The 24819-nt window shown below is 40.6% G+C and overlaps 1 protein-coding gene and 1 long non-coding RNA gene across 5 annotated transcripts in view; one reads left to right on the top strand and one right to left on the bottom strand.

Annotated features, from left to right (window-relative positions):
• Positions 1 to 12699, bottom strand: part of TUBGCP5 (tubulin gamma complex component 5) — a 28768-nt gene extending 16069 nt beyond the window's left edge. The window contains exons 1-12 of one of the 2 annotated variants that reach the window (XM_077343394.1): positions 12416 to 12699; positions 11311 to 11364; positions 10583 to 10691; positions 9249 to 9345; positions 8863 to 8939; positions 8070 to 8193; positions 6787 to 6901; positions 5521 to 5610; positions 4089 to 4182; positions 2704 to 2950; positions 2381 to 2583; positions 1004 to 1119 (exon numbers count right to left, since the gene is read on the bottom strand). In XM_077343394.1, the coding sequence (XP_077199509.1) occupies positions 1004 to 1119; positions 2381 to 2583; positions 2704 to 2950; positions 4089 to 4182; positions 5521 to 5610; positions 6787 to 6901; positions 8070 to 8193; positions 8863 to 8939; positions 9249 to 9345; positions 10583 to 10691; positions 11311 to 11364; positions 12416 to 12591 (1502 nt within the window). In that variant the 5' untranslated portion in view covers positions 12592 to 12699. Of the gene's footprint in view, positions 1 to 1003; positions 1120 to 2380; positions 2584 to 2703; positions 2951 to 4088; positions 4183 to 5520; positions 5611 to 6786; positions 6902 to 8069; positions 8194 to 8862; positions 8940 to 9248; positions 9346 to 10582; positions 10692 to 11310; positions 11365 to 12415 lie in introns of those variants that run through there. The other variant, XM_077343395.1, reaches the window with a different exon arrangement.
• Positions 12700 to 12731: 32 nt separating this feature from the next.
• LOC143840197 (uncharacterized) lies at positions 12732 to 24819 on the top strand. Of its 3 annotated transcripts, none has more exons than XR_013232059.1 (4): positions 12732 to 12820; positions 15434 to 15489; positions 19753 to 19929; positions 23030 to 24819. It is a non-coding gene; the product is annotated as an uncharacterized LOC143840197 (long non-coding RNA). The 3 variants fall into 3 exon arrangements; XR_013232060.1 differs by having other exon boundaries at positions 12767 to 13093; XR_013232058.1 differs by having other exon boundaries at positions 12767 to 13653.

The raw sequence follows: 24819 nt of genomic DNA, 5'->3' as shown, positions 1-24819 counted from the left end.
AACCTGCTTCCTCCCAGCTTCCTCTTTGTAGGTTGAGTCTGCCCTGCTCTGAACCTCTCATGGGTGAGTACTCAGGATGTTTTCACCCACTTCTGCCTCACTTTGGCATGCCACTGCTTCTGTCTGCATTTTCTTTGGTGCTGCCAATCCACTCCTGGTGCTGACTGGTCTTCTCCTCTCTGGGTTAATCTGGGCACCTGCTTCCCGCAGCAAGCCAGGCAAGGGGAAATTCCCTGGGAGAGCCTTCTGTGTGTGCTCCACCTGAGGTTTCTTGGCAGCATTTGGGGGTTTCTCTGACACTGTTGCTGTTAGGCTCTTCCTCAAGGCCTTGGGCACTCTCAGTTGTGGCACTGCTGTCATCCGGGAGGGCCCTGGGCTGGTGGGTGTGACCTTCCCTGACCAGTATGAAGATACTGCAACCTCTGTCTTTGTGACCTCTCTCTCTCTCCCAGTGGACCAGGTAAATTGACTTCATTGGGGAGAAGACTGGGGGTTGGGCCTCCCCCCAGGAAGGACTATAGCTGACCTGAACTCCATGGAGACATTCCTGACCTCAGACAGTCTAGATCTACAAATATGTCAAAAATAATTAACTTTCTTCAGTTAATACCCAGAAGATTTTATACAATATCACGAATGTCCACCTACTGAGTGATCATTTTGCCCATAAATTATTTTGATTCCCACTATCAAATTAGACTATGAAGAGTTTCTCCAAGAGGTACTTTACTAGCTATTTTATGAATGGCAACTTTTAAATCAGTTTTATTGTGTAGAACTAGTTACTAGATCATAACAGCATCGACATTTCCCTTTACTGAAGCTAAAGAGAAAGCAAAAGTGAGTTACTTATTTTGACTTTCACAGATAGCAACCCACAGCTGTATTCACTGCTGGATATAAGAACAAAGCTTCACATGGTATCGCAGCCATTGGCATCTAGTCAGGGTTGGCTGTCCCAATGAAAAGCATTCTATTTCATTCAAGTGTTCATTAACCCTACCTCTGTATTATAAATTCTTTAGCAGGATCAAACAAGTTACCATGGACAATCCACTCATCCACTGTCTGTAAATATGGCCTTACTGTTTCAACCCAGAGAGAAAATAAAAGAGATACCTGCAACAAAGATTTTAAAAATTATTAGTTACAAATATGACGGGGAATCTGCTAGAAAACACAATATTAATTACAACAGCATGTTTATGCCCCTTGTTCCTCAAGAGAAAGGAGTGAAGATTAAACCAACAAGATGTCAAAAAACGTCCCTCTACCCACAGCCAATCCCCAGAGGAGGTCACTAGATGGTACAGCGAAGCCTGAGGGGGCCCCCTAGATTTTAATCCTGGCCTCAACCAAAGACCTGGCAGAACGAAAGACTATATTTTACAGAACCTGCAGAACTCTGACAGCTTGTCCAGGGCCTTCAGCTTTCCTATAGTCCTAGACATGAACCAGTCAGCCTATCAAGCCTATTTCCATTCCCTTCTCCCTGAAGCCTCACCCCAGCAGTCCTTCCAAGTGAGTTGGCTGCACAGCCAAGGCCTTGCCTTTCATCCTGTTCTGTCCTCTGTCCTGCCCTGAGGATGTGATCCAGCACAGTAGAAAGGCTAGAACAAGTACAGGGCAGCTTGCTTTGGCCTGTGTGTGTGGGGGGGGGGAGGGTAAGAGGCTCCAATTGGAACCAAATGAAGTAAGTGGTGGTGTCACTGGAGCTGAAGCAGCCCTGCCATCACAGCATGTACTTGTTCAGGCCTTTCTGCAGTGCTGGATCACACCCAATGCTGAACACATCCCAAGTATGTAATAATACATACATACATTAAATCCAGAAAATCCAATGCGTGGACCATGCAGAGAGGATTTTTTAAAAAACAAACAAACAGTAAAATAATTCCCTTTTTTTTGAGAGTGGGAGAGGCTGCCAACAGATCTGAAAAGTCCCAGCTCACACATGAAAGGCAATATAGTATTTGGAACCCTGCTCATGTTTATATATAATGATTTATAAATGATACTTATGGTCTGTCCGGAGGAAGGGGCCAATCAGGCCCCTTCCTCATCACGGACAAAGCCCTCCCCCCAAGGACTTAATGAATTATTTAGTCCACGGCGCCCACGGCACCGCGGGCGTGTTAAGGATATGTGCAAGCATTTGCACACAGAAGTGTTTTCACTGAGAAATATATGGTCAAGTACAGAGCTCATTAAGATGATGGTTCTAAGAATCCCAGCCACCTGCAGACTTATACTTCTGTAATATCTAGCGAACAGGGTGACATTCCCAGTCCAGTGAGTCTACACATAAGCTTCTTCTTCAACTGATGGCAGTGGTTATTTCTCCCGCAGGAATTATAATGAAGTAAGAGTTTCTACATACTGTTTGTTCAGAGGCTTCTCCAACGTTGTCATAGTCGAGAATAGCTTTGTACAGTGTGTTAAGCAAATGGGATGCTCTTACAACATTTCGAGTGTCAGGTGGTACTTCTGCAACTCCAGTGCTAAAAATTTTATGAAGTACCTTCAGCTGTGCTAGACGATGTGACAATTTATCTATGACTATGGAGAGAGTGACTGTTGTATCTGTGAAACACAAGATACATTCACATTTTAAAATGTATGAATAGTAATCAAGACATCTTGCATGTTCATGCTAAATTAAGATTTTCAAAAACTTCTCTGCTATAATGAAAAGTATTTTACCTTTGTGGATAATGCACTTCTCAATTTCAGTAAGCTCTTCTTTGAAACTAATGAAATATTTATAGAGAGCCAGCATGAAAGCTTGATAGGTTCTAAATGGGGCTTCTGCTCCTTTCTTGGGAGTGGAAATGGTTCCAGGTATTATGTTCTCCGAGCTGTGACCCATCACTTCATCAATGAACTTCTGTAGCCTGAATACAACTTGACCGTATGCTGCTATCCGCTCCAACATTGATCTTAAAGAATTCTACGAAATAAAAATAATTATTGTGCAGTACTGTTTTCTAATGAAATGTTAACATATGATATGCAATTCTGAACCAAGCCATAGAGTGGGTTTAAAAAAATCATACAATGGAGTAAAGGGCAAACAGTTGATATTGCTTTAAAAGACTAGGGTTTGCAGAGCCAAAATATATAGAAAAATATGAAATATAGGGAAAATACATTGGAGGTTAGGAAAAAACCCAAATCATAGAAGCATATATGCTTCTTTAAGAGAAATGTACCACTTGAGATCTCACAAGTCTACATTGTGAGGTCTTGGTGGCCATCCGGGGGGTTGCTAGGCAACTCACAACCAATAATGCCCAGAATTCCAATCAGTTAGTGTCACACTGCAAGGGGTAATGTGAAGAGAGATTTAAAAAGCTTAAAGACAGGAGAAAGGAAAGCTAAAACTGGAAAGAGCTAAAAAGGGAAAGGTGAAAATAGGGACTGGGAATAGCAAAGGGTGGATTGACTTTAAAGTATTATCCCCACCCATGGGAGGAACAGTACATTTAAAACAGAAATGTGGAAAACTATGGGGTCTCGCATCTGTTCTAATGCAATGCACTAATCACTAAACCACAAGGCTGTACCAAGATGATAATTGTCTCTTATGATCAGTCACTAACAGTTAATTAACCCTCTGACTGGGGGAAGGTCAGAAATTTTATTCCAATTGTCAAGTGAAAAGCTTGTATGCCAACCCAGCCCAAGGCCGCCCAGTAGGAATGTGGAGTAGAGAATAAAACCCAATTATCCAGATTAGAGTCTGCCACTCTTTAACCACTACACCAAATTGTGAAGGCACTGCTAGGGTGAAGCCACTGCTAGAAGGAAGCAAAGTGGAAAAGCAAGAAGTAGAGGGAATGGAGAAATTACCCAGGAGTTCTCGCAGATCTCCCACATGTCAAACCTAAACTGAGTGATTGCATTTATTCAGGTTTTATGAAGGACATAAGATACACTTACAATATTCCACTTACATTAATAACACAACACATGAAACCAAGATTTACACTGGTTTCCATTTTGGACACTATCTTTTCTAAAAAAACTATTTAATTCTGGTACTTTGAGCAGCAAGAGTCATTACTGAATCCAATTATTTAACTTACATGGGTCAAATGGGTTACCATGATATCATTTCTCACAGTAATCTTTCCCTCATTCAGCTGAAATATAAAGAGGTTTTTGACACCAGAAAGAAGCCTGTAAAAATGACAAAGACACTTGTTAAAAGAAATTGTCAAAGCCATGACATACCCATACCCACTGGATGGAGGAATATAATCTAGAGCAAAATAAGGCTCATGCAAGACCCACTGATTTCAATAGAAATACTCCTGGATTATATTTGTTATTATATTAGTGACCTGATGGGTCAGAATTAGTTTATTAAAAAACTGGTAAATGCTCACATAAGAATCTCTTGAATGTGAAAGGGTGAACCTTGTGATATGTGGACTACACTGAGAAAGTGCTTATTATTTCCCCAAGTTAGAATGTAATTTGTATTATAAAACTATTTTTTTCCAACTCCAATATGCTGGGTAAGCCAATTCACATAATGACAGCTTCTGTACAGCGAGGATCAGTTTTATTGCTTTCACTGCCACACTAAAATAAAGCTCCCACACAGGGGAGTTTTTTGTGCATTTTCCTCAGTCTTGTTTCCAGCTTTTCTCTGTCATTATACCTTTTGGTCATCACAGCTGCCTTGTTGACTTAGGCCTCCACCCGTTTTCTGTTTTCTTCATACACATGCAATAGTGCTGTTAACAGTTCTATTAAGATTAGCAACAGAAGTGGCAATAGGATTGTTACAGCACTATAGTGCTATAGCACTATATATCTTCATCTGTTGCTATTTATTTTAATACAATCATTATTACGACACGTCATTATAGCTACTGCAATCACAGACAGCTCGAAAAGCCCTCCTACTGAATATAAAGGTACTCCAACAGAAATAAGGACTATTATATTTTATGGTCAATCTTTTAAAAATTATATTCAAAAGGATGTCGGGGAGAAACATCTCCGTTTTATACACTTACATATTATATTATAAATAATAATAATCCTTGATATACACAATTACATTATATATAATTCCTTTCTTCCCTTCTGTATCCCCTCTATACAACTACTTCATTTGCTAAAATAAAAATATATGAGATAGATCCCTCCAGTGGCACAGCAGAAAAAAGGATGGAAAATGGCATCTGCAGGAGGTACGCAGGACAAAAATGGCACTGATGTGGGTGGGACTGGGCAGAAAAAATACCATTCCTTCCAGATGGCATGCTAATATGGCTCGCCAGCATTCTTTCTCAAAGAGCAGAATGAAGCAGGTCTAAGAAAAAGCCTACTGAGAATAAGGAAAACCTGCAGGATGATTATTCTACAATATGATGGGGAAAATAATATCTTCTAAACTTGAGTAACACCTATGCATCCAATGTGCAATGAAGAATTACAGAACTAAGATTATTCTACAACTTGCAATGGATTTCAAATGGCAACAACTTTGATTTTGATGCTTACCAAATTGTTTCACGAATCACTTGTGTTTCAGTGACAAGTATTCTTTCTTCTGGCACATACAAAGGATCGGTATTATATAAGTGTTGCTCCCTAAAAACAAAAATCACATTACGTAACAACTGGCATTACTACTAAAGAATATCAAGTACGATTCCTTTCAATCAATTTTTCTTCAGCACCAATGGATTTAAGGAGTTATATTTAACTAAGGAACTTGAAAACATTCAGAAAGTCATAAATATATGAACCATCTGGAGGCCTCACTTCAAGAAGGACGTAGATAAAATTGAAAGGGTACAGAGGAGAGCGACGAAGATGATCTGGGGCCAAGGGACCAAGCCCTATGAAGATAGGTTGAGGGACTTGGGAATGTTCAGCCTGGAGAAAAGGAGGTTGAGAGGGGACATGATAGCTGTCTTTAAGTATTTGAAAGGTTATCATTTGGAGGAGGGCAGGATGCTGTTCCCATTGGCCACAAAGGACATGCAGTAATGGGTTTAAACTACAAGTACAACGATATAGGCTAGATATCAGGAAAAAAAATTTCACAGTCAGAGCAGATCAGCAGTGGAATAGGCTGCCTAAGGAGGTGGTGAGCTCCCCCTCACTGGCAGTCTTCAAGCAAAGGCTGGATACACACTTTTCTTGGATGCTTAGGGCTGATCCTGCGCTGAGCAGGGGGTCCGACTATATGGCCTGTATGGACTCTTCCAACTCTATAATTCTATGATTCATTATGTCTTCCTCATAAGAAAAGTTATTAAAGGATTAAAAAATATTACTGTATTTTTACATGGGTGCCCAATCCCTGAGACTGATAAGGTGCACACTTGGTACCGTAATGCTGCAGCCACCAGACATTCTCAGTTACCCAAAGCTCCTACACCATTTATTTTAAAGAACACCCTTCATCCCAGAGTCACAAACTGTACTAGCATTAAAACCCACATAGGTTCAGAAGTCCTTTATAACTAATTAGAATAACAGACTCCACAAGGTCTTGCAGTTTTTCAAAGCTACCATATGAGCTCCTTACAGAGTAACTACCAAGGATTTTCATTTACTGCATTATTATAACTGCTGCATACATACTTGCTACCAAGGGGAGGGGGTTGAAAACACACAGGATAACTATAGGAATAACATAATACAGTATTTCAGAGTCTGCAGAAGCTACTAGGAAAAGGTTTCTAGATACTGTGGGATAGAGGCAATTATTTAATCAAGAATGAACTAGTTCAGAGACTGAATTTACTTTGTTCTTACCATACAGCTGCTAAATTGGAATGAAAATGCAGACTATGGGGAAAACGAATTACCCTGCCAGTCCAATATTGAGGAACTACATGTTGCTCCAACCAAGTACGTGCATCAGGTTCACCTACAGAAGAGACATTTTACCTCAAGTGAAAAGGCTTCCACTTATACACATAGTATGAAAACTCAGACCCCACCCCTCCCAAAAGATATGCTTCCAGGCATGCTGAAGCGGGGTTAAATAAAAAAAAGTCCAGCTGACTTTTTCCCAAATCAGGGACAGAAGACCAGCATACACAGAAGGAGGGACAGTCCATATTCAGAAGGTTAGGCCAAACAGTTGGGACCCCAAGGCAGGCCAGGTCAATACTCTCCTTTTCCTCTCTCTTCCCCACTAACTATGAGGGGACAAGATAAAGTAGCAGCATAGGTGGGGCCAGAGAACAAGCAGATATGCAACTGCTAGTTTCCCCATTCCAGTTCAAATAAATCATCTGTTGTATTCCTTGAGGGTGGTGTTCAAAGGCATCACACTCTAATTACAGTGATCCCATAGGATTTTCAAGACAAGAGACTAAAAGAGGAGGGTTGCCACTGTCTACCTCTGTATATGTACAACTTCCTTGGCAATCCCCCATCCAAGTACTGACCAGGGCTGACCTGGCTTCCAGATTCTGATGAGATCAGGCTAACCTGGGTCACCTGGGCCATCTAGCTGCTTTAAAGCATGTAGTCAAGAATGGACCTGGGATTGTAATAAGAAATGTAGCTGCACTCCTCTACAACCTAGGCAGTTCACACTGAGAAACAGAGCTTGCCTAAGGGCCCAGACAAGCAGCCCTGGTTTGAATGGAGGAATGGACCGTAGCTGTGCCCTTTTGCACTTAACGCAAGGCCAGAGGCTTTGTCTAATTTGCTGCTATGATCTTCAGTGGCTAACAGAAAAGCATGTAAGCACATGCTCTTGTCACCATGGTTTTGGGAGAGAAGTAATTCTTACTGCCTGCTACCATTCCATCAATGTTGGAGGGATCTTTACCAACCCTACTGAAAACAATGTTATATCTGAACAGGGACACACTAATAATTGTACAGGGCCTTGATAAAGCAAGTGTTAATTGAAGAAATTAGAACTCCGTAGCTAAACAAAACTTCATACATTTTGCAAACCTGAATGTGATTGTCAACTGTACAAATTTCCATGCTTATTGTTGAAAGCATCAGTGACACACCACATGACAATAACTTTAGACTAACACTTCATTCCATAATGAAAGCTTTGAAGAACACACCTTTCCAAGTGATATGAGACACGGCCTTCTTATTTTGATCCTGGTGTGGCATCCTATCCACTTGAATGCCAGAGTCTTCCCTGCTCAAGGGCTCAGTATCATCATCACTTATGTCAGACCACTCCTGCGAAATGTTACCATATAAAGCAAATTTTATTGCAAAAATGGATAGTGTTGCTCTTCTATCATGACGTGCTATAACACATAAGAGTTGTTATTTTACAAAATGTATTGTGGCAACCCCTAATCCAAGCTTTGTTCACCGTCACCCAGTTAAATCAGAAAGCTTTTTTAACCAGCAAGCCCACCCAGATCACCTGGACAGGTTGATGGGTAAAACCTGTGTTAATTAGCATATTTGGTTAACCATGAACCACAATTCCTGACAAATGCCAGTTAACAAAGCTTTCACTGTACCCAGATTAACATTCAGGCTTTTCATTCATTCCATGGGGAAACACCACCAAGTCACAGCAACTGCTGCATTGGTCAAAGGTCCACCACTCTGCTTCCAACACTGACCAACCACATGTCCCCGGAAAGCTTATATCCTGCAATCAAAATAATGCTACATCTCTACAGACTCCATTCTCAATTATGTAACTAGTAATATCCCCTCACAAAGGAGACAAGGGAGGTTGTCTGTCTACTTTAGCCAGAACAACCACCACCTCCAAATCATTACAGCAGCAATGGCCCTAGAGCAGTGCACAAGTTCACATTATCAGTGCAGTCCAACAATCTCTACAGCCTATGTTTTGTGAGGTTTTCATAAAGCAGGATTCTCCGTTACCGGTGTTTCAACATCAGGGCAAAAGTCAAGTTCTTCACCTTCCATTAAGTATTTTCCCCAATCAAATTCTTCCTTTTCTGTAAGAGATATTGACATACGATCAACTGCCGCTTCAATAATTTCCCATCCCATTTATTACAATTATTACAGGAGGATTAAACAAGTCTGCTGAACTTCTGCTGCTTTGGGAGATTTCCAAGAGTGAGATACTAGTAACATGTGACTAAATAAATATATATTATTATATAATACTAAGTGACAAAATAAAAAAGGATTTGACATGATTTTTAACAAATGTGTTACACATTACTAAAGTGGCAAAACACAAGTTTTACATTTTATTTCTAGGATACGTTCATAAACATAAGCAGTAATCTAAGACCTACCGACTTCTTTTTCTCTTGGTTTTTCAGCATAGCTGGTATTGGAAGGGGACTCTGACAGGCACAACAGAAGAGAGAGTATGGCATAATGGGTGTTTGTCTTGAACACAGAACAGAAACAAGAAATTCAGTGAGGGAATACGTTTTTTACATATATAGAGCAGATATTCCTGATACAGTGACATATTGACAGGCAAGATAATAGCTTTAGTGGCTTACACAAGAATATACCACAGGAAGGGAATCAAGATATAAAACTGCATAAGTAACAAAAAACACCTGACTGTATAATACTGTATTTCAATTAAAAGGGCCTGTCCCACAGCAGGCTCATACGGACAGGGAAGAGCCGGGCCTTCTAGGCCCACGTCCTCCTTGCCGTACGATGGCCCAGAGGGGGCAAGAAATGACCTGGTTGGCTTCATGGCGCTTCACTGCACCATGGGGTAGACCAGGGCATTATTTCTGTATTTTGCAGGAAGGTGGAATTGCATTCTATGCAATCTCACCATCTTGCAAAACAACCCCCCCTGCACAGACACACCCCGGTGCAGTGATACCATTCTGCCACCACTGTGTTTCCCAGGGAGACAAATTGTCATATCCAGCAGATCCAGCACTGAAATGTGTCCCACAGGGGGACACAGAAAACTGCTGAACATAAAGTTGCAGCACTACACCGGCGGGAGCCCAGAGCAGCTGCTGCCATGCAGAATGGGCCTTCAACTGCTTTCAGCATATGATGTTCTTTTTGGCAAGAAGCAAAACCTTTGCTTGCATTATCTGAAAATTCACTTAAGCACAAGCTTGACAGTATTTAGAAAATAACTTGCAAAACAGAAGTCTCTTCAAGATGCAATTGTTTCTTCACATCCTGAATAACTTCTACTCTATAACCAGAGTCCCCAAAACTTTGCTCACAGGTCTGGCCCACAATCCAAATTCCCTATTTATTAGAAATGCTTCTGAAGTTCACAACCTTTTGTCTCACAGATTAAACCTCCACAACTCAAAGCTTGGATTCAAAGCTAGGCAAGTTTCACATATGCCAAGTTCTTCTGTGTCTAGGATAATGAACCCCAGCCATAGAACAATTTCCCCTCCCTTTCCGATTCATCTGTCCTATTGCTAAGAAGTGAGGTTGCAATTGTCCACTGGCACCACCACAAGATAAATTCCTGCCTCCTACTTCTGTCCTTCTCTCCCCTTCCTTCCCTATCACTGACTTCAGCTTACAGTGTTAATGCAGTCCATTGCCTTCTGAGAAGTACCTTCTGTAGTTCCCAGAACACTTGATGTTGCAAAAAAACCAACCACAATAGGATAAAATTGAATACCTTTGTTCCTTCAGTGGTCAGAAGAGGTGAATTCAGGAATTCTTCTACTAATCTCTTCCAACTTGCAGCTTTAGTGAGGTCTGAGTGAACAATCAGCTTTTCATAAATTCTAATATTAAAAGATTAAACATTCAGCAATTAATTTCTCAATCTATCAATCTAACCAGCTCATGGCGGGTAACAAAGTTATAAAACCCCACAATAAAATTCCTCCCCGTAAAACATAACTATCAAATCTTCAAAATTCCCTCTCCCAATACAAACCCATATGCCTACTTAGATTTGCCCTTATTTTCTATTAACATGACACCTACTTGAGGTGTCTGGTTGTTATCTAATAGGAATTAGCTTTTGTCAAATGGGAAACTTGAGAAAATGTCTGCCTGAAGAAGCATGCTAAATCCCCACTCTGGTAGGCCTTTAAAATATTATTCCAGAAACTTTTGGTTGAACTATCATGGTAGACAACTGAATTTCTTCTGATCAATCAAATTTATTCTTCTGGCTTAGATTTTTGTATATATTAGCAGTTGGCAATATTTATGGACCCGTGGTAATAATGGAGCTTTGACTTCTACATGTAAATATTTAGTCGATATTCTATGTATTCATTAATTCAGGAAATGTATATATGGTTGTTCACTACCACCACCACCACCACCACCACCAAGCCTTTTGGAAGGATACAAATATTTAAATAGAATTTAGTAAAACCAGAATGCACTTACCCATCTACTATCTTCTCTATTTTGTGACTGCTGACATCAAGAAATTGATGAAATCTAAAGGACAATTACAGAAGAATAACTCAAAGTGTATATTAATACGGATTACGCAACAAAATAAGCTTGCAGCAACTCTTGGTGAAAGATTTATTTAGCTATTTGCATTTTGTGAACTGGCAACCCTAGGAAGAAAAGACAGAATAGCAAAAATGATATTTTATACTTCCTAGGATTGCCCTCACCAGCATGGGAAATTCCTGGAGATCTGGAAGAGGTATACATGGATGGGAGAATTTGGGGGGGGGATTTCACCCAGAATAGTATATCGTGCAGTTTGGCCTCTGAAGTGGCCATTCACCCAAAAGCTATATGAAGCATAACTAAAAATAGAATCTCCTTATCCAGATGCAATTTCTGTTCACCAGATTTTATGGGGAAAATTCACATGATGACTATGCCAATTAAATTGTGGGAACTTATCCCCATTAATTAGCTTTCAGCATTAAAACTAGACTTCTGGCATCATACAGACTTACTGTAATAAAACCTGCAGTGACTGTAGCCTACATCAGATATCTAATAATCTTATTTAATAAAGGGTGATATGGTAGAAGGGAAAAGCGTAAAGAACAGTGGAAAAACAACAGTCCACATAGATCTTTGCCACTACTCTGCAATAACCAGAACACATACAAAAATGTACACAGAGCCCCCAGCAGGAACTGGAGACAAGCACAAATTCGAGTTTTGATCAGCTAACATCGCACCTGCAGGCAGTGGGCGGACTATTTATCCCAGTTGAACCCAGCTAGAGTCGCCAGCTCTGGGATGGGAAATACCTGGAGACTTTGGGGGTGGATTTGGGGCGGGGAGGAGCCTCAGTGGAGTCTAATGCCATGGAGCCCCCCCCCCAAAAAAAACGCAGCCATTTTCTCCAGGGGGAGTGAGCTCTGTCACCTGCAGAGAGCTGTAACTCCCAAGTCCCACCTGAGCACAGGCATCCCTGAGCTTCCCAGGGTTGTGCTCCAGAGCAGCCACAACCGGAGCCTCCGTAGGTGGGAGAGTCCACTTCCACGCGCCCCGGTACCTCCCCCCCCCCCCCCGGTACCTGAAGTTGGACCAGGCGAAGTTCAGCGCCGCCTGGAATTGGCCGGGGAGCTCTTCGTCGCTCCGCTCGCTCAGGCCGGTTACCCGCCGTATCAGTTCCCGCACGGTGAGGTCTTGTTCCTGCTCGAAGCGGCTCCAGTGGGCGGGGGGCGTCGTGGTCTTGGCCGCCGCCGCCATCCCCCATCGGAGTGCTTCCCTCGATTATGACAACCCGTTCGCCGCCTCAGTTTGTTTCGGCATCCTTCATTCACAACGTCTCGCGAGCTTACACGACTTCGCGAGATTTTTAGCCGAATGCTTCTCGTAAGGGAGGGGGGAATTGAGACCCTTACACGCATGCGCTGTCTCCAGGCTCTGCTAGTTTCGTCGAGGGATCTTCCTCGGCGTCGTTTTGTGCAGCGTTTGGGTAGCGTCTGCTGTTTTGTTGGCAGTACATTAGATATATTTGTTACAATATGTATAAACTATAAACACATGTTTTTTCGTCACTGTTTTGGAGCAATAAGAGGGAAAGCTGTTTATATTGTTTTCATTTTATAAACAAATTAATAATGATATTGAGAAGAGGGATTATATAATAGATTATAGAAGATTCAGGTGGGTAGCCGTGTAGGTCTGAAGCAACAGAATAAATTGAGAGTCCAGGGGCACCTTTAAGACGAGCAAAGTTTTATTCAAGGTAAGTGCATGCACACTTCCTCAGATACACACCTTGAATAAAACTTGGTTGGTCTTAAAGGTGCCGCTGGACTCTCAATTTGTTCTGTAACAAATTATGTATATCAAAGTTTGTTACACGTTACAGGGTGTATAGAACAGAAAATAGTATTATTTTTACTCTTATTAAATTTATATCCTGCCACTTGCGGTGGCCCAGGTTGTGGTGGGTAACAACATAAAAACCCACATGAATAAAATCCCATTAAAAGTTCCAATAAAATATTACAAAACATCACACGGCAGTAAAATCACATGCTCCCCATACCAGTACATCTCCTGGGGCAGCAAGAGGCTATGTCAGTGAATCCTCCCAGATATATCATGACAGATGGTATGTCCTAAGGGGAGGGCACCAGATCTTCCTGCACTGGCCTCAACCATAGACCTGGTGGAAGAGCTCTGTTTTATAGGCCCTACGAAAAGCCAACAGCAAGCTTATTTTCCCATTTAAGTTTAGACAGATGTCTGATTTCCATTTCGCTACATAGATTGTTCTAGCTGTTGCCATCATATATTCAGGTATTTCTTCTAAAACTTTTGGTCATTTGTTAGGCAATATTCCTAATAGCATATTCTTAGTTTCAATAAATATTTTAAATTTGGATATATTCTGTATTTTTCCATGTATTTTCTTCCAATATCCTTTTACCTTTGTACACAATGTATGGTAAAAGGTTTAATCTATATCTTGACATATCCCACATTTTTCTTTGTTTGTTTGTTTTTAAATTCCTTTGCAGTTTTTGTCTACTCTCTCAATATCCTTTGGAGTAATATACCATCTGAAAAACATGTTATACTAATTTTCTGTTAAGGCTTGATCACCTATGAACTTTATTGTTTCCCCCATCGGTACATAGATATTTGCTCTAAGTTCTGCATCCATTTAATCATACTTCTAAAACTTCTTCTTCTGTTTCTAACTTGTTCTTCTGTTTCTAACTGAAGTAATAACTTGTATATCTATCGTAGTAAATTGTATTTTTGTTTTGTTTTCAGCTGTTTGAACTTGGTCATCTGTCTTACAGTTCTACCTCCCATAGTGATAATCTTCTTTAGCCTTGAAACAGATTGGTAATATTGTGATTATATTGAATGTTGATTCCTTCTTTTCCTCCAGTGGGGGAAATCCTCCAAAATTGGTTAGGACATACCTCTACTTGCTCCTATGCAAGTTGTTATGCTTTTCCAGGATGTTAGTCCTTCCTCTCCAGCAGGACATTCAGAGCACAGTTCCTCAACCAGCCCATAACAGCCTACTAGTGGCTAATGAAATAGAAAGTAATCCATGGATGTAGCAAGAAGAAAAGAGGCTGAAGGAGTTTCCATCGCTTTGGATAGCCAGGAGAGAGAAAGATCTATGGATAAACCTCACCCCGTCCATTACACTGGGCTTAGGGGAGGGCTTACCTGGGCTGAAGGAAGTATGTCCATGTTATTGGGAGACCATAAAGGGGGCAAGGCTCTGGTCCCTTTGCTGATTTTACTACAGTTGAGTTTACTACAGCACGTGCTCCTCTCTAATTGGCCAGGATTGAGCCTGGGTTAGGAGAGAGTGCTGTGGAAGAACAGCACTGCAAAGAGAGGTAAACCACAGGAGCCTAACGTCACTCAGAGACTGCCAGAGTGTTGGAAAGAGTGACTGACAGCAGTGTTGATGAGGCAGTCTTCTGGACCCCCAAGGACTTACTAACAGCCCATTCACCAGCCAGGAACTCAGGATGTTTTTTTTTCTCTCCCAGTGCTCTTTTTGGCTGAGCTGTGAGAATAACAATATTTTTGTGCGCAGTGCCACCCCTTAGTGTATACTTAACAAGTCTGAACTAGAGAAAACGTATGACAGATGTGCTGTGCTGATCATAGTCCACTTATACTCTTCTGCCATTATCTCCATCCAGTTAAGATGTTTACATTGATAAAGCTATAGTTTTGCCTGTGTGCAACAGAAATAGAACAGAGAGCATTATTTCAGTTCACATGCGCCAAGTTAATAAAAGATGGGTGTTTCCTGCTGATCTTTTCTGGATTAAATTGCATCCAAAATATTTTGGCTAAGGTTGGAAGTTCTTGTTTTGTGCTTTTACTGAAAGGGAATATTAATTCTTATGCACCAAATATTCATTATAGTTGCTTTCATTTGTTGGTGTTTTTTTTAATCTGTTGGGGATAAAGCTGAGGAATAGTGTTTTAATCATGTTGGCAACGAAGCTTGGCCTTTACAAATGCTAATGAGCATTCTCCCTGCACAGTCTGTCTGGTTCATTTATGTTCATTTTGTGTTCATTGTTTTTTCCAACAGAGTTTTCATGAATGGGCCATGTTTCCAGTGAAAACTTCCCACGATTGTCTGATTTGGTACGTTTCCGTTAAAATGTTAATAGAACTTTTTGCTAGAAGGGTGTATGTGTCTTTTAAAACAGTTTATCATTAGATCTTTCCATGTCCTCCAGAGCTTCCTTAAACATTGGATGTCTCTCAAGATACAAAGATAAATTTGCACCTCTGACTTTCCAGACTGCTTTCCCCGGGAGAATGGATAAGAGAAGAGATACTCACCATAGTATCAGGGTGCCCTGATATTCTGTAAATGAGCAAACTAGTAGTCTTCATGCTTATTTTGAACTAACTCTCACCAAGTTTGATGAGATTTGCTTCCAAGTTTATTATCTAACAATTCATAAGATGAAATTACAAAACACCAAAAAATTATTTGGACTTGTTCCAAGTAATGACTTCTTTTATGTATGAAAATCTTGTAAATGCTTCATTTCAGTATACATGGTATAGTTCTCAAATACCATTGAAATTAATTTTTTCAGTGTGAGCTCTGGTTCAATATGTTGTGTCTTAAAACTTGCCAAATGTTGAAGGATGTGATTATTTGATATTATCGTACCATGTACGTAAAAATTCTAGCCTTAATTTCTAGAAAGAAGCAGCCAAGAGTTTTCCAGACTACTGTATAGTAACAGGGCATTACTGAAAGAATATAAAACTTATCACAGAAAATACATTTCCTTCTGGTAAAGTCTTCCCTTGCCATAATTGTTTTTGGACACAGCATAAAATTGTACTTTGAAAAGACTTTCATTTTATTACTGGATTGCCGGGGGGTCAGAAATGATGCCTTTCAATGAGAAATATTTTTTTGGAGTTCTAGAAAATAAATTGCTAGTTTAAGAAGTCCATCAGTGCTGGAGAGCCAGCATGGTGGTTAAAAGCAGTGACCTCCAATCTGGAGAACTGGATGACCTTCAGCTAGTCACAGTTTTCTTAGGGATGTTCTAATACAGAAGTTCTGTTAGAGCTCTCCCAGCCCCACTTACCTCATAGAGCGTCTGTTGTGAGGGAGAAGAAGGAAAAGGTGTTGGTAAGCCAGTTTGAGACTATTTCTGGTAGTGAACAGCAGGATGTAAAAAACCAGCTCTTCTATAGTGTTGTCACTCAGCCAAATTATCTGGGTTTTTTCATTAATAAATATGCAATTGCTAACTTTATATTAAAGGCAAAGGTATCCCCGGTGCAAGCACCGAGTCATGTCTGACCCTTGGGGTGATGCCCTCTAGCGTTTTCATGGCAGACTCAATACGGGGTGGTTTGCCAGTGCCTTCCCCAGTCATTACCGTTTACCCCCCAGCAAGCTGGGTACTCATTTTACCGACCTCGGAAGGATGGAAGGCTGAGTCAACCTTGATCGAACTCCCAGCCTCATAGGCAGAGCTTTCTGCTGCCTTACCACTCTGCGCCACAAGAGGCTCTTAACTTTATATTAAGTTACTGTATATGCTTCTTGCTCTTTACCTACTTGGCATTGACTTAATGGTTCTTACCTTTAGGAAGCTGAATAGCTTTACCTTACCTTTAAGGCCGAGGTAGCTCAGAGATCTCCTCTTCCAGAACTGTCCAGATCCTTCTCACAGGTCCTGATCTTTCTCACATTTTGTGTCCTGCCTGCAGAAGTGACATGGGTGGTGCGCAGGGACAGGGCTTTTTTTTAGTGATGGCACCTAGGCTATAGAATGCTTTGAGGCATGCTTGGTACCTGCCCTATTTGGTGAAGATGTAGGCCAAAACATTTTTTTTTACTCAAGCTTTGAATTAGAGGCTTATTTTTAAGAGTCTGCTTCTAGCCTTAAAATCGGCTTTGGTGAAATATTAGTGCCAGATGATTAATGTTGTTTTTATGTTCTGGTTTGTTTTTGTCAGTTTGTTTATTTTTTAGCCATTTTCCTGCTGTTTTGTGTTTTGTTTTCTAAGCCACCTTTGAGCAGATTCTCTGGAGAGGTTGCACATCAATTTTGTAAATAATAAATGCTTCTAGTATGGAAGGCAGGTCATTTTATCTAAGAAATATTATTTCAGAAAAGATACAGGTAACTATTGCATAGTACCTGGAGACAATCTAAATATTAGGAAAAAAAAGAAATAGGCTTAACATTCATGCTTCATTTTTCATACACACATTTTAGATTATCATTTCTGCCACTTTTCCCCCAGTGTTTGCGCAGGCTATTTTTATTACACTGCCAATCACTTCTGGCAATTTTGAGCTCTCTTACATGTGGCAGTTTCAGCACCACATCTTTAAACTGGCATTGTACAAGAATAGGATTTAGATCTATTACTTTTAAATACATCCAGAAGAAAAGCTGTGGTAGATCTTGCACAGAACTCTTTCTTAATTTTAAAAAGTAGTCCAGACAGAAGAATGAAGTAGGATTGTAAGCTCATCTGATAGCCCAACTGTGACTAGAATCAAATATTATTAATATAAACTGCTTCTCTTAAGGGGCAGCTTACTTCTAGCACATAAAGTGAGTATATGTATATAATATTTGAAGCATTGCAGCTGCAGCCTTTTAAACCTCGAGGTGGTGCCCCTCCCTGGGGGATAGCAGTGCTAACTAATTGAAATCAGCACCACAAGAGATGGTGCCTAGAATGTTTCTCATTTGTTCTGGTGGACTGAAAACCCACCCTTTGGCTTTCATACAAGGCTAGAAAGTGTTTGCTGTGTTTTCCTTTGTCACTGTAATGTCTGCACTGCACTTGGTATAAAGAAACTGAATATGTTTATTTTTTCTTTATAAGTCTTATAGTTTTAAAGATGAAAAAAGTGTTTGGTTTAATTTCGATTGTAAATAAACACTGGAATGTTTGGGTGAAGAAAAGCAAATCTGTCAGAATAACAAACAGCTGTCTGTCCTTATTCCAGCTGTTGAGTTCATATACCTCCATAACAACATCAGAAACTTTTATTCACCCCTTCGCCTTGTGGCTCTCTCTCAAAGGAACCGTTTTATGACTCACAGGGAAGCTGCACAGTTCTGAACAAATTCCAGGAAACAAAAGCTGACAGATGCTTTGTGCTACTGTATCTTTGACTTGTTGCTAGTGACCAAGTATGTATCTAGTCCACAAAGTATGGGAGTAAACAAGGTATTATCTATTGTTGTGGAACCACCACTGACACCAAGTTGTGAAAGCAGAGAATAATACAGTAAAAGTCTTTTATTTTTGCTCATGCTGTAAATTATACAACTGAGTAATTATTCCAGATTTTCTATTTTCCTTCCCATGAGTTTCTTTGCACATAATCACTTGGCAACAGAAACTGCTAGGAAATAGTAAATCAACTAGGAACTAATTAATGCAGGTTATCATAAGTTTCTGAAAATACAGATTGACTCTGACTTGCGTTCTACCCCCAATCTGTTTCATAGAGGGAATACAATAATTATACTCACAAGAAATGTAACTAAATGCCTCAAGATTCCTCATCAGATGAGAAGGTCAGGGTGATCGATCTCATGGATGGCAGAACCATGACCGACCTCAGAGTCTCAAAGGACTTGCAGCCAGCCGTGGCAAATGAACCAGAAGCTCAGTAAGGTTACAAGTAAAAGCCAGAAACTGGGACTGTAGAGAGACCCATGAAGGAGAGCAGGCTATTACCAGAGATCCTACAGTCACCCCAGGCCCCAGGAGTAGAGATGATGGAGAGGCAGGGAAAGAACCACAGCTCACAAAGCATTGAGGACAACTGGCTGCCCAAGGCCCCTCCGTGGACTGCGAGACATCTGGAGACCTGGATCCACTGTACGGCTTTTCAGGATGTTGGACAAGGTGCAGCTGTGAGTGCCTGTAGATGGCCAGGCCACTGCTACAGTTGTAGGCAGCCCTATAAAACTGCTTCTGATCAGCTGTGGCTGTTATTGGATCAGTTGCTCTGATAATGCCTACTATCTCTACATCGCCTGCCAGCTATTCCTGGATATGAACAAGACAAACTAGGCCATACTTACCTGTTCTAAGCCACCCACATATATTTGAGTCTTGGCTTGGACTATCTGAACAGGGCCAAAGTGCAAAAAAAGTAACACTGGCACTAACTATATCCCTTCTGCTCTGAAATGGATGGTCTAGAACAGCCCTAAGCAGGATCCACCCAGGTTAGTATTTGGATGGGAGCCCACCAAGGAAATCCAGTGAAGAGAAAGGGAGTGGCAAGCCACCTCTTTTAGTCCCTTGGCTTGAAATCCCTTGGGATCACCATGTCAGGTGAGATTTGATGACATTTTTCACCACATATATCTCCTGTCTATCTTCCCCTTCTAGGTGTGAAATGAAGACGAGGAAGGGAGCTGAGCATCTGTTCTGCTGCAAGCCTTCAGAACAGGTTCTTTCTGCTCCATGCAACATTCTCTTTACGCAAGAACAAAGCTGTAGGAGGGAAGAGAAGCTGAGCTTTTTGTGCTTCAGACCTTTCAGCACCTAGTTGCTAAACAACTTACAGTAAGTGAGATGCTTGGTGCATGTGTACACACTGAAAGTGCTCTATTGTTTATCATTACCAGAGTAGTTTTCAGTATACAAAATGCCTTTTACGTCTTATTCTCAGAACAGGGCTCCAAATTTGGCTTGCTCGTAAAAAGCAATTTAACCACAACAATCTTGCAGTAATAGCTGCCATTCTGGAGAGAAATAGGATCTGTCCTTGATCCTGTACTGAGCCTCAAAATGAGCCAGAATTCCTAGTGCCTGCAAAGTCAGTGCAAGATTAAGGGAGAGGAAAGAGCTGGAATTTCCAGTGCCTCAGAACTCTCAGGGGATTACCGCATCCATTAAAAATAGTGAAATACCTTTTGTCATTATATTCCTGCCCCTCCATATGATATTGCCAACATGCAGCGTCTGGGCAGTAACTGGATAGCTACATCCTCCATTTTTAAGTGCCAGTTGGTGATTCCCCAAGAAGTGGATTCCCGAACCTATGTAGTACTATCTAATGGAGAGCAACCAGCTGCCCACCAGTCAAACAAAGGTATGGAGGCAAAGAAGTGCTATCTTTGCTCCAATGTCCTGCCCTTACACCCGCCTCCCTCTCGCTTCTCCCAGGAACAGGAGGGGTTTTTTGTTTTTTTGTAAAGTGAACTGCCAGGAGCAATGAATAGGCATTCAAGCGTGCAGACAACGGCAAAAAAAATTTAATCCTAAAGTTGTAGCACAAAGCATGCCTCTCTAAGCTCCCCCCCCCCCAATCAGGAATGAGATTGATTTTTAAAAGAAGCAAGACTCATGATTCCATAGGCGTTTCAATGGAGAAATTTTGATTTAAGGAAAAATTAGTGTGTATCGCGGGCCCCTTAAACTAAAGCATGGAGAAGGGATTGGCTGCCTGGCTTGAGTGACAGGCAGAAAAGAGTTGTATATGAACCGCGTTGCTCTCTTCCACCATTTCCAGCAACGCTTGTGGAGGGGGTGGGAATGCAAAATGGCAGAGAAGAGCAAGACAGCAAAAAGGTGAGGAGGGGCCAGGAGGTGTGATTATATTTAGCATTACGCCACTCATTTGTTATAATGCTATTTTTAACTATGTGCGAAAATGCCCTCAGTAAGCCCTGAGATACCTCACAGTATTGTTTTGTCTCTGCTTGAAAAAGACAAAACTCTTTAACTGAACAGAGGTCCATAAGATGGGTCATGCTAGCACCCCCCCCCCCAAGATGTTTCAGATTGATATCAAAGATCACACATTCCCCCTCATTTTGAAGAGAGGGGCATAAATAAAGGAGAGCACAAATTCTGGATGTCTAGGATGACCCCTTATGATTTTCCAGTTGCCTGGGCATGATTGGAAGAAGTAATACTGAAAATGACTCTTTCAGAGAGCACTCTCTGCATGGGAATTCTGCTGGGATTCCGCTTTGGGAATTACTCCATTATACAGATGCATTCAGCAGACCCAGCAGCATGATGAGGGCAGTTTGCTAGAGCAGGCATTCAAGCAGATATTCCACACCCATCCTCTGTGGATTCTCAGAAAGCTTTGCTCATTGTATTTATTCTACCTTGCACACTAAGACTTCTCACAACATGCTTGTGTACTCTCTACTACATGAACTTTGGAATACAAATATTTTGAAGCATTCACATTGCAAACAATGTTTGCAAATGACAATTGTGTTGTGATATCTGTGGCAGCAACCCAGAAAAAGTGGGATATTTTTGAAATCATTAAAGGGTGATCTGTGAATTGGAATTGATTTTATCTGTACATTACTAAAAGAATGAAAAATTCTTATCCTTATTTTTTTTCAAATTCCCAGCTCTCCTTAAAAGAGACTAATTTTAGAGAGTTACAGCAAGGAGATTGGGGTATAGGAGCATAATGGTTATGATTAAACATTGTTTGGGCTCCCTCTATATTGAAACCTCCCCCCCCCCCGGAAAAAAAAATTGGGAATTGTAGTCCATGGACATCTGGAGGGCTGCAGTTTGACTACCCCTGGTCTAAGTTATGCCTGCCATTTGGACAGCTGTCATGTGGACAGCTCTAGGTTCAGGAAGTTTGGGAGTGTATAGAACAGATTCTGTGCAAGCTGGAGACACTAAACTTGGAGGGCATGTAGTGGAGCATCCCAGGGAGGTCCACTAGAGCAGTGGTCCCCAATCTTTTTATCACCGGGGACCACTCAGCGCCTTTTACTGAGGCCCGGTGGGGGGGGGGTAGTTTACTCCTCTACTCTCAACCACTGCCCTAACGCTCTCTGATCGCTATGGTAATGTTTAAACATCCCTTCAAAATAAGATACAGACACGCCACAACAATGAACATAAGGAACATTTTATTTTCATGGAAATTTTAACTCATGGCAATGACAAATCAATGGAAACCCTGAGCTTGTTTGTCTGCAACAAGATAGTCCCATCTGGGAGAGATGGGAGACAATGACACCCATTTCTTGCACGTATCAGTAATAACATCCACTGGGGCCTCTCTGGCTAATTTCCCAACACTGTAATTCAGAAGGGCAGCCAAATTAGACTAAATCACGACTACAGACTGTGCTGCAGCAATAAAGTAACCTTAAGTCATGTTTTTTCTTTGGGAAGAAACATTTATATGGGGGGATTAATAATTAAGTGTGATATGCTGTAAATTCAAGCTGAAATCCCTATTATATCTTTCTAGAATTTTCTATCACAATAAACAGTTTCCCCACAAAAGCAAAACAGCTCATTTTCTAAATTAGTTCTTTGTTCTTCAGTTTTTGTGCCCAATTTACACCTGCCACTAGAATTGCATTGATACATGATGGAACAGAGAACAGGCCACACAATGTACAGACTGTACTCGCAGAACAACAAAAGGATGAAGAAAATTATCAAAGGCAACCGGCAAAGCTCATTCCCTGTAGAAAACAGTCACACAGCTCTTATCACAATCCCCAGAATGCCTACTGCTTCGGGGTTTATTTTCCTATTCTGAATTTATTTTCTGAAATGTTTTGAACTGATCATCACAGTCGCTACATCTGAAGATTTAAAGTAACATTTTGGCATAAAGGGGAGAGGGCAATTTGTAAAAGCAACATTTTATTTTCTACCTCAGCAGCCAAGAAGATATTGCACTAAAGAGAAGTGAGGCTTGCAGTCAATATGAAATTCTGTTTGGAAAAAGTGGAGTAATCAAATGAAAAAGCTGGGAGCATTTCAGAAGAGGATGTTTTTGTAGTATACAATGACATAGCTCATGCTGTCTTTTGAACATGCTGCACTTACTGGAGAAGAATGGCAGAAATGCTTTTACATCGTAGCATGTATACAAACCCCAGAATTCAACTGAAAAGCAAACTTATTTATTTATTAAGAGATTTATATCCCAAACCTTCACCCAAAGGTCCCAGGGCAGGTCACAAATACAGAATAAATACATTAAAACATTTAAAAACATAACCCCCACCCTCCCTTCTTCCCAGCCTCCCTGGCAGGACAGCATACAACGAAAACTAGATGTAAGAAGCCTGGGTGAAAAGATGTGTTTTCACCAGGCATCAAAAAACATATAATGTAGGCCCCTGGCGAATCACCAGAAGGAGTCTTTTCCAAAGTCTTAGCCATTTTAGGGACTTTTTGTTTGTTTACTTAATTTATTCCCTGCATTCTTCCCCTTTGCAGACCAAAAGCAGCTTATCCAAAACAGGTCTACTCTGAAATAAACCCCATGGTATTCAGTTAGAGATACTCTGAGGAAAGCAACTTTAGGACTGCAACCTTTAAGTCTGAAAAGCTATGAATACTGCAGCATTGAATATGCTCAGCTTCTGCACAAACTACAACTCCATTCCTTAGCTGGAATTGGCTTCCTTCCATTCCATGATGTGCGATAACAAAAAAGAGATCTTGAATTACTTGTCCCATAGTTCTCCTCCCCCTTTTAAAATAAATCAAGTGTTTATTCATAAGGATTATATATGTAATTTAAACTGAGATGTGAAACTTTTCCAAATAAACTTTTCAAGTAGATAGCCATGTTGGTCTGAAGTAGCACAACAAAATTTGAGTCCAATGGCACCTTTAAGACCAACAAAGATTTATTTAAGGCATGAGCTTTCATGTGCATGCACACTTCCTCAGACAATGGAACAGGGATCATAAGAGTACAGATATAAGTAGGAACTAAATTAGTAGCAAATTAGTAAATAGCATCATAAGTCAAAAAATGCAATATGATAATTCTTTGCTAGAAAATCAAAGAACCTTTGGGTTCAAGTGTGCTGTTCACGAAAACATTGGGACAATAAAAATGTAAAGTTAGTGATTAATTTCCAAATATGTGTTTAGGAATGAATTTTCTGGTACAGATTAACTATACCACTCTACTGCTGCCTGCTAATGTTAATCAGTCTGTTTCTATATCTTATAATATATACAGTGTTTCTGGTCAGAACAATGACCATTCCAACAATGTGGCCCAACTCTGACAAATGGGCATTTTGGAAAGATTGTGAGAGACTGTCCAGTATAAAAGGCCAAAAGCCAATATAATAATGTTTTATTCCTCATTGATTATTTCTACTGTAAACCAAATGATACGTATTCTAACACTACCATACATAACTCACAGCATGTTAAATGCTATTTATATTTTATTTAAATCAAATATATTGTCTGAACACGTTTAATCAATTAAAGAATCACATTGAGTTGTAATGGATATTTACTCTGAAATATTTTTAAACATATGATCGGTTTGTATTGTTTCTAGGGTGTAGCCTTTGCACAAGGTCATAAATGTGAGCTGTCAGAGACAGCATTTAGCTTATGAATGGTTACTGATACTCTCTTATAAAAAGAACATCCAAGATAATAAAAAGGTGCCAGCTGCTGGCTGTGAATGTG

This window comes from Paroedura picta, chromosome 6 (genome assembly GCF_049243985.1).
Source record: "Paroedura picta isolate Pp20150507F chromosome 6, Ppicta_v3.0, whole genome shotgun sequence".
Classification (NCBI taxonomy): domain Eukaryota; kingdom Metazoa; phylum Chordata; class Lepidosauria; order Squamata; family Gekkonidae; genus Paroedura; species Paroedura picta.
The sequence above is the reverse complement of the archived record's forward strand: the minus strand, read 5'-3'. Positions and strand labels throughout refer to the sequence as shown.